General features: G+C 36.5%; 1 protein-coding gene, 2 non-coding genes and 1 pseudogene across 5 annotated transcripts; 3 read left to right on the forward strand and 1 right to left on the reverse strand.

Annotated features, from left to right (window-relative positions):
* Positions 1-54: 54 nt before the first annotated feature.
* Positions 55-9906, reverse strand: ech1 (enoyl CoA hydratase 1, peroxisomal). Of its 3 annotated transcripts, none has more exons than XM_061719833.1 (11): positions 9744-9906; positions 9556-9635; positions 6942-7110; positions 4983-5071; positions 4785-4909; positions 4022-4070; positions 3402-3466; positions 2792-2862; positions 2596-2667; positions 1338-1488; positions 55-584 (listed from the first exon to the last, which is right to left on the reverse strand). In XM_061719833.1, the coding sequence occupies exons 2-11, from the start codon at positions 9590-9592 to the stop codon at positions 480-482; spliced, it is 933 nt and encodes a 310-aa protein (XP_061575817.1). In that variant the 5' UTR covers positions 9593-9635; positions 9744-9906; the 3' UTR covers positions 55-479. The 3 variants fall into 3 exon arrangements, with proteins under 3 accessions (XP_061575817.1, XP_061575816.1, XP_061575818.1); XM_061719832.1 differs by having other exon boundaries at positions 9556-9654; XM_061719834.1 differs by lacking the exon at positions 9556-9635.
* Positions 9907-14098: 4192 nt separating this feature from the next.
* LOC133442666 (U2 spliceosomal RNA) lies at positions 14099-14280 on the forward strand. Its single transcript, XR_009782607.1, has one exon. It is a non-coding gene; the product is annotated as a U2 spliceosomal RNA (small nuclear RNA).
* A 1207-nt stretch (positions 14281-15487) lies between these two features.
* On the forward strand, positions 15488-15628 carry LOC133442685 (U4 spliceosomal RNA). Its single transcript, XR_009782612.1, has one exon. It is a non-coding gene; the product is annotated as a U4 spliceosomal RNA (small nuclear RNA).
* A 218-nt stretch (positions 15629-15846) lies between these two features.
* On the forward strand, positions 15847-15934 carry LOC133442715 (U5 spliceosomal RNA; annotated as a pseudogene).
* The last annotated feature ends 236 nt before the right edge of the window (positions 15935-16170 follow it).

Raw genomic sequence — 16170 nt, forward strand, 5'->3', positions numbered from 1 at the left:
GGCTATTATACATTTTAAAATAACTTTCCCACAAGTGAAACCCAAAACATTCCGTCACTGAATGTTAAAAAAGTGGTAGTTTAATAATTTTATGGCAATGATCTTTGAAATGAACCAAAAAACTGTTCCACATTTAAAAAAAACTAAACAAGAATCAGTCAGATGAGGTGAGATTCAGCTCAGCTTCTCAGCTCAAACTGGGTTAAACTCATCTGATAATATGGTTTGTAAGAAAAGCAGCAACCTGGAGGTAATAAACATGACAAACCTCGAATTACCATTTCATAGGCTTTTCCGCCCAAGAGACGATCTGCTCTAAAGTTATTTTCAGCAACCACAGAGTGTCGCACAGATCTTAGTTTTGGTGTTAGAAACCAGGTAAAGACAGAAAATACACAGTTCATCTTCCCTCGGAAAGGCCACAGTGGACGAGCAAAACATCAGCAGTTCTCTGGTCCGAACTTCACTGTGGTGAAGTTTTAGAGTTTGGAGAAAGCCACTGTTTTGGGACTCTTCTTCTCCATGGAGGCCTGCGCTGATTTCATCACATCTTGAGTCTGAAGCATGCTCATGTTCCAATTGGCCTGGTTTAAAAAAGTCAACAGTAACAGAGTTATCTGAGTGCAATAAAAAAAAAAAAAAGACTGCTCAAGTTAGTAACCAGGTTACATTCAGACTTTTCCACTTATTTGCAGTAAACTCAAGTAAAATATTGCTGTAACCTGTGTTGAAGATTAGCTAAATCTGTGCTAAATCTGAGTGTTTTATCTCTGAGTTGATGCTAAATTTAGACTATTTGAGGGTACAAAAGGATGAAGAAGACAAAATATGTTAAGGGGATAAAGAAACTTCTCAATTTCAAAAATGTATCCCCAAAGTCCACAAGATCGACTTGATTAAAAAGGTTGTAAGTAAAGTTTTCTAGTTCCTCAAGTTAGCACCCCCTTTTATTCCTGCATCTCTGACAGTTTCTGGTTAAGTAAATGAATTCCATCACTGGACAGATTTATCTCTCAGCTGTTTTTTAATCCTCAAATGTTTACACTTTCCATGGCTTCTTATATTTAAACTGAATGTTAACATTTCACCGAACAGAATATTATATTAAATACTTCATTTATGTTTCCTTTTCATAAAAAACTGCCTTCATGTGATATTGACAATAGGAAGTGGTAAATGTTTTAACTGAGGTAAAAGAGTGATGCTGGTCGCCCACGGTGACCGATGACTCTCCAAGAGTGATTGGCTGCGTTTAACTTCTCTGGTTAATTGTAATACTAATAAGTACTCAAGTAAACGGAGTAGTTTGATAAGCATCCACAGAACAGCGTCCTCACCATGTAGTCCAGTCCTTCAGCTACGCTGTGATCTCTGGAATAGATGAGGTTTATTTTGGTGCCCTGCACCGCCACGGGGCTGCGACCCGCGATCTCCCCGGCCATCTCCAGAGCTCCGGCCATCATGGCCTCCTTATCTGCAAACACTCGGCTGGAGAGGAGACGTTCGTTTCAAAACTATGTGGCTCAAAAAGGTGCGTGACAGGTGTCCAAGTACTAACTTATCCATTCTGCATTACTAAAAACTCAACTCACCCACTAGGACATAAAACACTTGATGGTACAAATCCTTCTCAGTTTATTTTCCATGTGGAAGATTATTCAAATTAAAGCAAAGACTTGACCAAAATGTAGTTTTGGTTGTTTCACTTCATTATTTGCTTAGACACGGCTTGGTATAAAGCCTACGTGTACATTGATGCAGAGGTGTCAAGTAACGAAGTACAAATACTTCATTACCTTACTTAAGTAGAAATTTTGGTTATCTATACTTCACTGGAGTAATTATTTTTCAGACGACTTTTTACTTTTACTCCTTACATTTTCACGCAATTATCTGTACTTTTTACTCCTTACATTTTAAAAACATCCCCGTTAATCTATTTCATTTCGGCCTTTAAAAAAAAAATCAAGTTAAATTGTGAATTTGGTTGTGGTTGTGGCACAATGAAGGATGTTCTTGTCCAGTTTTGTTCTTACATCCGTTTCCCTCAGATTCCTGCAACTAAACTTGGATGTACATTCCAATAAATGTTAGGATAAATGATAACATGCCTCTGAAGTTTGACTTTTTGCACCATTACAATACTTATAGGCAACTAGTCATCATATCTTCTGCTCTCTGAAACACATGTTAATGCTCAATAGTACACATATGGTTCTTTAATATATTTGCATTATACTAAGATACATTCATTTTCAATGGCTTTGGTCCTTAATGGCTTTTTTCCCCCTTACATTACTTTTACTTTTATACTTTAAGTAGTTTTGAAACCAGTACTTTTATACTTTTACTTGAGTAAAAAACTTGAGTTGATACTTCAACTTCTACAGGAGTATTTTTAAACTCTAGTATCTATACTTCTACCTGAGTAATGAATGTGACTACTTTTGACACCTCTGCATTGATGTAATTTATCTGAACAACTACTGGAACATTAGACCATGGTCTTTTAATCACACGTGACTTATTTTGCTCGACTTCCTCACAAACAGCTTTAATTTTTAACCCTGCATGTGTCTAAAAGGATGCTTTTACCTGACCAGTCCACTGCTCTTGGCTTCGTCGGCGTACATCTTCCTGGCGGTTAGAGCCAGCTCGTTCACTAGACTGTAGAAATGAGACTTGTATCATGAATAACCCCCCCGAAACCCCCCCACAATAGATCAAAAACCAATGTCAACAATAACTCTAGATCTCATAAAATCCTGGTTTGACAAAATGCCTGGTTTACCTGCGGTTGCCCATGACTTTAGGAAGTCTCTGCAGAGTCCCAACGTCTGCAGCGAGTCCAATATCGACTTCCTGTAGAGCCAACCAGAAACAGTCACTGAAATGTCACCTCCAAGAAGTTTCAGACATTTTCACATGTTATTTAAACAACAAATACAGTTACTTATCTTTCATAATTTCCCCCAAAAGGACTGATGCAGTAAACTGATGTTTTGATTCACGCAAGTCCTTACTATATGTATGTAGTAATTCCCTTGAATTAAAAAAAAAGCTATCTTATACTATCAGTTTAGTATAGTTAGAGTTAGTTAGAGAGCTCCATAGCAAACTACAATGAAAGCAATGAAAGAGGGAGAATCTGATGAAATGTTAAAAAAAAGAATAAATCAAATCCTCACCAGATTACTGAACACATAGTTTAAATAATTAAATATTGTGAATGATTAATATTAAATTATTTTAATTCTATTATTTAGCACAAATCTGAAGTTGGTAAAAGACAAAACCGTTAATTTAGTTATAATAGTAAAAGCAAAACTTTTCTTTCCGGTATTAAATCTGGTTTTCTTTTCTTCACCACCGCCACAAATGATGAACTAAAATGAACACACCTTGACCTGGAACCAGGCGTCCTGGGTGCAGAGACGGATATCACAGGCTGTAATCAGGTCAACACCTGCAAGACGGAAAAAACAACCACACTGAACTCCCATCTCGGACCTCGGCCACAGCTGCTGATATGATCCTGATTTTTATTTTTTTTCCTCTCGGAGGACAGAAAGCCTGCTAGGGACAAAGCTTTATAATTGAATCCTGGAGGGAAGTCGGTAATCGCTCATTACCAACTCATCCACCTCTGATACAGGGAGGAAATCAACACCGACATTAGTTCATCTACATATTTTCTATTTGCAGACTTTTCAAAAGTATCTTTGGGCTTTCTGTTAAAATCTGGGTGACAACTTTGTTCTTAAGTTGTGGCATACTTTCTTGATTGGGTGATATTACTTTTCTGTTTATCCATTTATACCTGAGCCACACAAAAAAAGCCCTTGAAACAGGAACATTTTCGCTTTGAGGCAACGATGCCAACCCGCAAGAGCCCCCCCCGCTGCTTTTGTTCTTTTTATTATCCTAGAAATGATCGTTCAAGATGCTTTTCACAGGTTGAACTAAAACTTAATCTGCTCTAGAGCGTTACAACAATAATGATGTGAGGGTGGGGTCTTACCTCCTCCAACGCAGGCGCCGTGAACAGCCACCACAACAGGCTTCGGACACTACAGTTAAAACAACAATTTCACAGTAAATGTCACTGTTGCCCAGAGAAACTGAACCATTTCAGGAACAGAGGTGTCAAAAGTATTCACATTCATTACTCAGGTAGAAGTATAGATACTAGAGTTTAAAATACTCCTGTAGAAGTTGAAGTATCAACTCAAGTTTTTTACTCAAGTAAAAGTATAAAAGTAGTGGTTTCAAAACTATTTAAAGTATAAAAGTAAAAGTAATGTAAGGGGGAAAAAAGCCATTAAGGACAAAAGCCATTGAAAATGAATGCATCTTAGTATAATGCAAATATATTAAAGAACCACATATGTGTACTATTGAGCATTAACATGTGTTTCAGAGAGCAGAAGTGTACAAACCAATAGGGTGTCGGAATGGTATTATGTTTATTCTTCTCATCCAACCACAACCAAATTCACTCTATCCAGATGGCGCAATTTAACTGGATAGTTTTTTTTTTAAAGGCCGAAATGAAATAGAGTAACGAGGCTGTTTTTAAAATGTAAGGAGTAAAAAGTACAGATAATTGCGTGAAAATGTAAGGAGTAAAAGTAAAAAGTCGTCTAAAAAAATAATTACTCCAGTGAAGTATAGATAACCAAAATTTCTACTTAAGTAAGGTAATGAAGTATTTGTAGTTTGTTACTTGACACCTCTGTTCAGGAATCACAGCAAGACTCCTTTGTGTGAGAAAGGGCTCTGACCTTCTCTATGACGGAGAATGTGTTTTGGTACTTGGTAATAATTTTTCGCATGTTCCAGGAGACCCTGGCTGTGTCGTCGCCCGGTGGCTGGAGTACGTCACTTGCCATGTCCATCAGGTCGATACCTGGGGAAACACAGCAGAGAGAATAAATACAGTTTTAATGAACAAATGCGGAATTAAGATGTTTGACACCCACCAGCTGTGAAGATCTTCCCGGCTCCAGAAACTACCACCACTCTACACTCGGGGTCCTCAGCGATCTCAGTGAAGCAGTCCACCATCTCGCTGAAGGAGAACCAAGACATGTTACGACGTTAGGACGGTAACTGTTTTAGAAGAGGATATCTTCTTTGAAAACATGATCCCCAGGGGATTCTTGAAGGGAGGGGTGCTTGAAAGCATTTGGTAGCTCACCAAATATGAGTTTTGTTAAATGTATACATCTGTCAAAGATGTTTGTTAGTGGTTCATTTGAACTTGAGGACAAAATGTTAAACAGAGCTGCTTATCATTTTTTTTTTTAAATCACCTCACATGACTTTAGCTTTAAAAAAAAAAAAAAAGAAGGAAAAAAGTGAGATATTGCATTAAACACATTGCCCTACATCAGGGGTGTCCCAGATGTCCCCTAATTATGTCATATCATTATCAGCTTTATCAGCACAAGTCTGTTAATTACACCGTGGTTAATGTGCTGAAGCGGGGAAACATCGAAAACATGCTGGACAGTAGATCTTGAGAACCAGGGTTGAAGACCTCTGTCCTAGATTAATGATTTAATTCTGAATCACAAAAAATCACCCCTATAAATTCACACTTTAACCTGTCAACTTTAATTTAAAGTTTCAACTTAAATTTATGTCTATATTCCCTTGTGAGAATTGCATGTGAAACAAGCAGCTTTTAGCTTTAATCCAATCACCTGGACAGGGGGTGTAACTCCTGCTGCACCTCCACAGGTGCCTGCCAGGTAAGGTGCAGGGACAATCTCCCCACCACCCCCGTCAGCTGAACCCCACATGCCAGACTTCCTCCATAACCACAGCCAACAACGTCCCTTCTCAGCATCTTCTGCTAATTCTTTAATCATCCTGAGCCGCCTTGCCCAAGTCGCCCCAATTAAACCCACGATCTGAACTCTCTTAGTCGTTCTACGTTAAAGAAGGCATCGAAAACTATCCTCTTCTCAGTGTGTTGTGAACTACACTCCCTCTCCAACTTCCCAAGCTGCACTTGAATGTTGTCTTAGTTGCACTTATTTAAATGCTGTTTTATCTGCACCTACTTTGTGATCCACTACTGTGGCTGGTTGTCTTCCTCTGTTGCAAGTTAATTTGGATAAAAGCATTTGCTAAATTTAATGTAACTCTTGATTTCCCAACAAACTACCTGCCTCTCACCTGTACAGGTATTCTACTTGGTTTTTTTTTGCACCTTTTTTTTTCCTTCGTACTACTTTTATTTCCATCGCAATGTATATACTGTCTATATCTTGTAATTATATTTTTTTTTTACCCCCTTCCCTGCATGTGTGTTTTAAGTGTACTGCTGCAAACATGTGTTTCCCCATTGAGGCAGTAATAAAGGATTACAGGACTGTCTCAGAAAATTAGAATATTGTGATAAAGGTCTTTATTTTCTGTAATGCAATTAAAAAAAACAAAAATGTCATACATTCTGGATTCATTACAAATCAACTGAAATATTGCAAGCCTTTTATTATTTTAATATTGCTGATCATGGCTTACAGTTTAAGAAAACTCAAATATCCTATCTCAAAGAATATTCTGGGAATCTTAATCTTAAACTGTAAGCCATAATCAGCTATATTAAAATAATAAAAGGCTTGCAATAGTTGATTTGTAATGAATCCAGAATGTATGACATTTTTGTTTTTTTTAATTGCATTACAGAAAATAAAGACCTTTATCACAATATTCTAATTGTCTGAGACAGTCCTGTATCTTATCTTATCTTACTGAGTGGATGGTTGCAGTCCAGCCAGCCTCCCTAGACTCCACTGTCATTTTGGAGTATCTAACAGTGTTGTTTCAGGTTAAGCTATTAATGTTTAAAAGAAAGTGTTTTTCCAAATTTGTAATCACAAAACAAAAATGTAATCTATATTTAGTGATGCAATGAAAGAGATTCCTGCCTCCAGAAAGCTTTGTTCATGGCGTTGCGTTTCTCAGGCCGGTTAAGCTCCACATGGGTGATGGACTCTGCGGGGCGACTGATGGCCAAGCTTGTGTACGGAGAGGTAGATCCACCTGAAGACGACATGATCCTGACCGCAGCCTGACTACGCAGCCACAACCTCCCACCTGAGAGGACAAACACAAAACATCTGCTCATCAAGAATGACAACTACATTAAAAATTAAGGAAGCTAATTTTAAATTCATCCACAAATTCTACTTAACTACAATAAAAATGGATAAAATATCAAAGGATATTTCATCAAAGTGTCCCAGATGTAAAAAGATGGAGGGGACATTCATGCATATGTTCTGGGAATACGACCGCTTACAAAATTATTGGAATTCAATTCATTCCCTTACACAATCAATCCTGGACAAAACATTTGATTTAAGCAGTAGTTTATATTTATTAAATGACACATAATTTACAACTACATAACAAAAAATGCAGGATATTAATTTTGATCACTTACTTTGCAAAAAAAGAAGTATACTTTTATTTTGGAAGAACGATTCCCCTCCATCTTATAAGACTTTCATAGACCAAATCACAGCATTTCTACCATTAGAAAAGCTAACATTGGAAAAATATAACCGTGGCCATCTTTTTCAAGAATGTTGGTTTCCATTATTTTCTGGTTTAGAGAACTTCATTGTACGCTGATTGCTGTTTTATTGCTATCTTATGTATCTGTAGGTATTCGAGTTTTGATGCCCCTACTGTTACTTACTGATGTTATTTTCCATATTTTTTATTCATTCACCCTTTTTTTTCCCCCAGTTTATTTGTTTTTTATTTATTTATTTATTTCGTGTGTATGTTTTTGTGTTTTTTTGGGGGGGGGGTTGTAGGTGAGATTTAGCATGTGTGCACAAAAGAAAATTGTAAGACCTACTGTCATTAAGGATGTTTCTGATTGCCTTTCTTTTGTGAAATAAAAAGATATTGAAAAAAAAAAAAGAATGATGATTGATGTTTGTTGCCATTTTGTAGGCTTTTCATTTAAAATAATAATAATAAAGGTTAAATTAAAATTCTGATTTAAAGGCAAGGTTAGGTATATTTGTATACCACATTTCGTGCACAGGACAATTTAAAGTGCACAATAAATAACTGACGAATAAATCACCCTGAAGTTAAACAAAAACAGCTACAAAGGGGTAGTGGTTAATGTCCTATATTACTGTTCTTAGAGAAATACAGCACTTTCCACTAAATCTGTCACAATTTCAGTTACTTTATAAAATATATAGTAATGCAAAGATTATTAAACATTGAAATATTCTGAAATTTTAAACATCCACTGGCAGGAATTCTGAACTAGCAGCTTAGTGGAGGCCTCTACAAAGTGATCCTGAGCAAACCACCTACACCTGAACATCTACAAGGCCAAAAGGAATGATGGTGGGCTTCAGACTACAGTGTTTGAGACAACTGGGATCGTTAAACGTCGAAGCTCCACCAGTCATCATTCTCTCCTATACTGTGGTTTGGTGGTGAATAAGCATCAACCAAAGGGTTTCCACTGGCTGAGGAAAGCTGAGTCTAATATCAGCCAGAGAAGACCATCATGAAGAGACCTTGATGGACGCTCCAGACTACCTCAGTCCTTCACCTTCTCCGGACAAAAGTACTTGTTTAGTTGTAGAATGCGCTGTGCAATAGTCTTTTGCTCCTTGGGAAAAGACGACTACTACTACTACTACTGCTGCTACTGCTACTACTGTCATTTAGAAGACGCTTTTATCCAAAGCGACTTACATCTGAGAAGAACACAAGCAAGAAATCACACAGGAGGGTCCAGCTGGATAAAACACTTCATAAATCCAAAGTCTCCCAGAAAGACTGTAATGCCATGACCTTCACCATTATAAAATGATTAATTATAATAGTACTCAGTTGGTTAATGGCTGCAGACCCAAGAATAACAACAATAAATACAGGACTGTCTCAGAAAATTTGAATATTGTGATTTTCTGTAAGGCAATTAAAAAAACAAAAATGGCATACATTCTGGATTCATTACAAATCAACTGAAATATTGCAAGCCTTTTATTATTTTAATATTGCTGATCATGGCTTACAGCTTAAGAAAACTCAAATATCCTATCTCAAAAAATTAGAATATTCTGGGAATCTTAATCTTAAGATGTAAACCATAATCAACAATATTAAAATAATAAAAGGCTTGCAATATTTCAGTTGATTTATAATGAATCCAGAATATATGACATTATTATTTTTATTTTTATTTTTTTTTTAAATTGCATTACAGAAAATAAAGAACTTTATCACAATATTGTAATTTTCTGAGACAGTCCTGTATATAATTTAAAGTCCAGCAGAAAAACTCTGGCAATATATTTACTCTGTCTAGTGGAGGTGAGTGTATGACCTTTCACCTACAAGCTTTTCTTTCACCTCGGTTACATAACACTTTATCTACAAACTAGTCCGATCCAATACAAGTGACAAATGTAAACAAAGCTGTACTTTTTACAGACTTTAGGATATAATGTGTATAAATGTATAAAGTACTACAAAACAGAGGAAACATGACACACTTACATGTGGGGAGAGCTGACCTGACAATGACTGACAACATCGCCCTTTGAACGGAGATCAGGGATCTTTATCGACCAATTAAACTGCAGCAAACACAGAAAACTGAAAACAGATCCAAAAAAAATTATAAAAGATAAAAGCTGCTGCAGCTCACTTTAACCTTAGCAGTAGAGCTAAAAACAACTTCTTACTTGAAGGCTCTTTGGTGGTTCAGTGACTTTCCTCCCAAAAAAGAACAGAGAGCAGAAAAACAGTCTGACTGTTTAATCAGAAAAGAAAATTAAACGTGTTTACGTAAAAATCATAAAGTCACTTGGTGCATATGAACTATTTACTACCGGTTCTTCTTCTTTGGCGTTTTTAAAGTGCGAAAGCCATTCGATAAAACCGCTTTGCTGCCCCCTAGTGGCTCCAGCTCCCTCAGGTTGGTTTTATTGTGAGATCATCAGTGGCGGAGCCTCAGCTGGTGTAACCAGAGCTGGTAGAGGAGCCAAAAAAGTACTGTTACTTCAGAATAATATAACCCAAGTAGAAGTAAAAAGTAGTCATCCAAATAATTACTTGAGTAAAAGTAAAAAAGTACTTGGTGAAAAAACTACTCAAGTACTGAGTAACTTTTGAGTAACGTCTGATTTATTTTTTTAACACAACCATTCAAACAGTCAAAAGTACAAAATAATCATCTTCAGGCAAATTAAATCAATACAATTAATTAAAATTAAGAAAAAATAGCTTAAATTAAAATAATCTTAAAGTAAATTCAAGTACGTTAATAAATAATAAAATAATAACAGAATAAAAAAATTAATTAAGCACAAGTAGCACAAAATTTCAAGCCTTTGTACTTTTCTTTTTGAACAAGCCCATGAACTCATAAAAACTCTGTGTGTGTGTTTGAGTCTGTGTATGTGACAAAACATGCAAAAACAAACATTTTTCCCAAAGAATCACCCAGTGATGTTATGAGATTGACGCGTACGCGGATAAAAGGGATAAAAGAAAAGTAACAGCTCAACGTAGCCTAATGTAGCGGAGTAAGAGCAACAGTTTCTTCTTCACAAATCTACTCAAGTAAAAGTAAAAAGTATAGTGATTCAAAACTACTCCTAAAAGTAAAAAAATTCCCAAAACTTACTCAAGTAGAAGTAGAAGATCCACCAGAACAGCAAACTAAGAACTGCGGATCAACGAGACGCTGAACTCAGAGACGACTGGGAAAGGAAAGGAAAGATTTCTGTCATCATAACAACGTGACGACACACGGCAATGTAAAAATACAATCCACTTTAAGGTGTATAACAGGGGTATTCAACTAGATTCTGCAAAAGGACTGTATGGAGAGGGCCGCACAATTTGAAAATGTGGGGGTTTTCAAAATGTATTTTGCACTCAAAGACGAAGACTTATGTAAATATAATACATTTGTATTATACATTTGAATATATCTAGTTTACATATGAATTATGTATTAATTGTCTCCAGATTTAGTAATTGTGAATGTTAAATATAATATTCAGATAAAGAAATTTTATTGAATGCAAGTTCATTTTGAAACCATGCATTGTGCAAACTTAATGAAATTGATATTGACCTACTTTTAATAAAACACGCCATAATGACAAAGCACCACTTTCCACCAAGACTTCCGTATTTGAATATTATATTAAGGATTGAGCACAAGCATTTTAGTCCATAGTAGCCAGTTATAAAAATATTATATAAAAAAAGAAAAAAAAAAAATTTCAACAAACACCCCCTTTTTTGAAATATGCCCAGGGGCCACATAAAAGCTGCTGGCGGGCCGCATGTGGCCCGCGGGCCGCCAATTGAATATCCCTGGTGTATAAGGTCAAACACAAGGTTGGACAGATAAGGGGAACCTCCTTCTGTCACTCAGAACAGTTTGTAGGTCTGACAAACTTCAGGGTGTTAAACACCTCGCCAGACATCCCTGCAATAGCTCAGCTCCACAGATAACTTCAACATCCCACGATTTCTGTATATTTATGTCCATCTTTCAACTTGGCAGCCCCACATAGTGGCTGTGAAGGCTCCATGCATTTGCACAGAGCCAGAAACAGGTGTGGTACGTTCATTGACCCGGTAACAAGGACCACATCAGAATTCACGAAAGCTTTATTCAACTGGACTCAGTGTCAGTGAATGTCTTCCTGGAGCACAGGCGGGAGGTGGCTTTGTTGGAGTAAAAGGCATCAGGCATGTCTGCTGGATTTAAAAAATAATCAAGTAAAATTGTAAAAGGTTTAGTTTGTAGAATTATCAGAGGAACGTTGTGCGTGAGAGTTGAATGTGTCATTGTGTTGTTGACAGAGGTGGTAGTAACGAGTTACATTCACTCCGTTACATTTACTTGAGTACGTTTTGGGAAATGTTGTACTTTTAGGAGTAGTTTTGAATCACTATACTTTTTACTTTTACTTGAGTAGATTTGTGAAGAAGAAACTGTTCCTCTTACTCCGCTACATTAGGCTACGTTGAGCTGTTACTTTTCTTTTAATCCTCCACGTACGGGTCAATCTCATGACATCACTGAGTGATTCTTTAGGAAAAATGTTTGTTTTTTGCATGTTTTGTCACATTTACAAAGACTCAAAAACACACAGTTTCTATGAGTTCATGGGCTTGTTCTAGTTCTGCCTGGTTAAAAAAGAAAAGTACAAAGGCTTCAAATTTTGTGCTACTTGTGCTTAATTTATTTTTTTATTCTGTTATTATTTTATTATTTATTAAAGTACTTGAATTTACTTTAAGATTATTTTAATTTAAGCTATTTTTTTATTTTATTGATTTAATTGGCCTGAAGATGATTATTTTTTACTTTTGTCTGTTTGAATGGTTGTGTTAAAAAAATAAATCAGACGTTACCCAACAGTTACTCAGTAGTTGAGTAGTTTTTTCACCAAGTACTTTTTTACTTTTACTCAAGTAATTATTTGGATGAATACTTTTTACTTCTACTTGAGTCATATTATTCTGAAGTAACAGTACTTTTACTTGAGTACAATTTTTGGCTACTCTACTCACCTCTGGTTGTTGATGATAATAATCTAGGGGCAGTGGTGGACAGTAACGGAGTAAATTTACTTGAGTACTGTACTTAAGTACATATCCAGAGGATTTGTACTTTACTTGAGTATTAGATTTCTTTGGTACTCATTACTCTTACTTGAATACATTTCCAAGACAAATATTTTTACTTGTACTCGAGTAAATTTCTAGGAAGGCTGAAAAGTACTCGTTACTTTCAGGTCTGCTCTTTTTTCTTCTTCCCTAAAATCCTATTGGACACAAGCTGTTTTTGTCAAAGGAGGAGACTTATCACAGTGCACGCTCTCCACTGGGATGTACGTAAAACGGAAATACGTCAAGCCTCCTCAAAACGATACCGCCAAAGTAGCCTGCGTTTGTCAAGACAGAGCCGCAACAAGTCAAGACATAGCTGCAACAACGGCTACGCCTGCTTTTTTTGTAAAGCAGTGGTCTTTGAGGGGGATCCAGACTTAGTTGGATGGTGCAGGTTCATTTGGTTTCAGTTCATGATTGTTAATAAACTCTGCATCATCTGCTGTCCTCTTATGATCCCATTCATTTGATTTGTTTTTGGTGTTTCTGCAGGTTTTATATAACATTATGGTTCTAAAAGCAGCACATCAGTGCAGCTGGTTTCAAACAGTTAATTCTCAGAAACAAGAGTTAAAAGATCCTTAAATTAATTTAGAAAAATATAGTAATTTACTGATGTGGAAAATAAGAAATTTACTCTTACTTTTACTTAAAATAAATTTAAAAGCATTTACTTTTGGATACTTAAGTACCTTTAAAAGCAAGTACTTTTCTACTCTTACTCGAGTAATATTTTGACTGAGCTACTTTTACTTGTAACGGAGTAAATTTTGACCAGTAGTATTTGTACTCTTACTCAAGAACTGGGGTCGAGTACTCTGTCCACCTCTGTCTAGGGGCGCTTATTTGTTGGAGTTAAAGTGCCTTTAAGGGCAGGTTTAAGGCTACGGATGCGTGTGTTTTTGTTTCCCTAGCAGGAAAGGTGTTGTGTGGTGTGCCTCCATTAGAGGGCGCTGGAGGAGATGTGTTGTGCGCATGCATCGAGGAGACATCGGTTTCCTCCAAAAGTGCGCATATAATACAACGTAAAGATAAAAAAAACGTATGTATATAATCCTGACATTACATCCTGACGTGCAAATAAGGCTGGTGTCCACAGAAAAGTGATATATAAACATAAACGTGTAGACGTGTTGGTTTTCTGCGTCTCCGCATCCTATTGGCCCAAACGTTTCACGTGACCGGGAAAATTTGCATTCAGCTTATTTCTCGTTTCGTTAAAGTAATTATACCGTATTAGGAAACACAGGGGAAACATAATTGTATGATGTTGATGATTGTACATCGGTAATAATTGTTTTACGAACTTTTTACGAAAAAAAAAATGCTTTATTATTATACGAACCGTGAGTTTAAAGAAGGGTACCGGGAATGGGGAGGTTTCCTCCAATCCATTGTGGGTATCGCTTCTCGGCCTTTTGGCTAAGATCAAGTGTAGTATCTGTTCTTATCAGTTTAATATCTGATACGTCCCCTACCCGGGGACCATATATTAAATTGATTTTTGGAACAGGGAGATGGAATAGGGGCTTGCTCCGTCCACTCCACGCATCGACCTGGTATTGCAGGAACGGTGCACTTCCCTATACGTGTTGAATATAAATATATACGAAAAGCCAAACTATTATTAACTTGATCTGGTTTTATTCCGGGTAGTAGCTGAAGTAGAAATTGTGACACTGGTTTAGAAAATGAGTGGATGGATGTTTATTCAATATTGTTTGTGTTCTGCAGTTCACTCTTTTCTCCACTAGAGGGCGACAGAGCACTAAGTGGTTTTAAAGCCTGGTGAACAGCAGAACGGGGTTTTCTTTACGTGTAAGAACATACTCAGTAACCAGATTAATAGGAACATCTACTTGTAGTTTTGAACTGTATTAAAACATCTTAAAATCCCATTATTAATCAGCCAGAGTTGTCCACTCTCCAGATCAATAGGTGGCAAAAGCAGGACATGCAGCTTCTTACCACTGGTGAACAAAGAAACAGGAAGTAGCTGCACTGTGAGCAGAAACAGACCTCGGATTTGTATGTTTTATACACCTCTTTTAAAATCACACATGAATCACAGAATGTATATCTTCAGTTTTGTGTCACTTGAACCTCTTGTTGGGTTGTGGGTCATATGTGGTCCGGGGACACATCTGAAACATGCAGGACACCGGCCCTCAAGGACCGACTTTGGACACCCCTGAATTAGTCGCACCAAAAGTCACAAAGTATGTTGAGCTGAACAATTAAAGGGAATTGATGAAAAGTACAGCAAAGAAAAGTAAAAAAAAACGACGTGTAGTTGCAATATCATATTTACAGTGCAATGCAATTGGAATCACAGCAGGGGGCGCCAGATCCTAATCGTGAATTGTTGGATAATAAAGTAGGCTCATTTGCATATGCACATTGAACGTGTTTAGTTTTGTGTAGTTTTGTGTAAAACATGTGGAAGTTTATGTTGGATCATTTCAATTTTGTGACATTTGTAATCAATTACAATGTTACATGTTCAGTTTTACATCCACAGAGTAACAATAAATTACGCTGCTCTACACTGGTGTCTTTGATGATACTAATATGTGTAAAAACTGCTGTTTTGAACCATATAAATGTGTTACTTTTTATGCCTGCAGGTATAGATTCTAGTTGCAACTATATATTTTTAAGGATGCATTAATTTGCTCACTGGAATAATCTTAGATAGATCACGTACTCTGCATGTTTGCGTGTCACATTGAAACCGTAACAAAAAGTTCCACGTCCGTGAATGACCCAGCAGTCTCTGCAGGAAGTCGTCAGCTTTGCGCAGTGGCAATATCGTAACCAATGAGGTTTATCCGAGGTGTGATTATTGCTGGTTGAAAACTTTACCCAATACCCCGCCTAGACGACTTGAAATATAGTCGGCGACGGCAATTTTTGACGGTCTCTAAGGAGACTTAATCACTTGTACAATGATAATTACATTAGTTTTTAGTAGTAAGATACAATTTGTGCCGTTATTTCAATAAACGTGGTTAATGCTAATTAAGTGTTGTGATAAACACAAACCAAAATGTACTTAAAGATTTGCTTACTTTGCAATATAAAGTTCATAAAATAACTTTAAATGTCATAAAATAAGGTGAATTATTTTTTATTTATTTATTTTTTAGATTTTTCAGATCGTATAAATCTTTCGCCTTTTACTAAAGATTTCAAGAGTTTTAACACATTTTTTTGATGCCCTGTCTCTGACCGGGCCTTCTGTACATGTCAAATGGAAAACTCAATTATGTACACGTCTCGTGTGTTCATTAAATAAATATACCAGTTTTTGTCTTTCATAGGTAATTGAAATACTATATATTCCAAGATGCACTTTAGAGCGTAGTCTAAAATAAAAATAAGGTAAACTAGTGTAAATCATTGGTGATTACTTTACTTGTCTGTCATCCAGTCCTCAAGGCGGCGCCAGTGAACTCAGTCATTTTATAAATT

Source organism: Cololabis saira, chromosome 4 (genome assembly GCF_033807715.1).
Source record: "Cololabis saira isolate AMF1-May2022 chromosome 4, fColSai1.1, whole genome shotgun sequence".
NCBI classification, from domain to species: domain Eukaryota; kingdom Metazoa; phylum Chordata; class Actinopteri; order Beloniformes; family Belonidae; genus Cololabis; species Cololabis saira.

Bases quoted from the DNA above. Each gene is read 5' to 3' on its own strand.
- ech1 (XM_061719833.1), bottom strand. From the start codon at position 9,592: ATGTTGTCAGTCATTGTCAGGTCAGCTCTCCCCACAT. The intron at 4,071-4,784 runs GTCAGAGCCCTT...TTTTAACTGTAG, and splicing joins CATTCTCCGTCATAGAGAAG to TGTCCGAAGCCTGTTGTGGT. The intron at 2,668-2,791 runs GTAAACCAGGCA...TCATTTCTACAG, and splicing joins AAAGTCATGGGCAACCGCAG to TCTAGTGAACGAGCTGGCTC.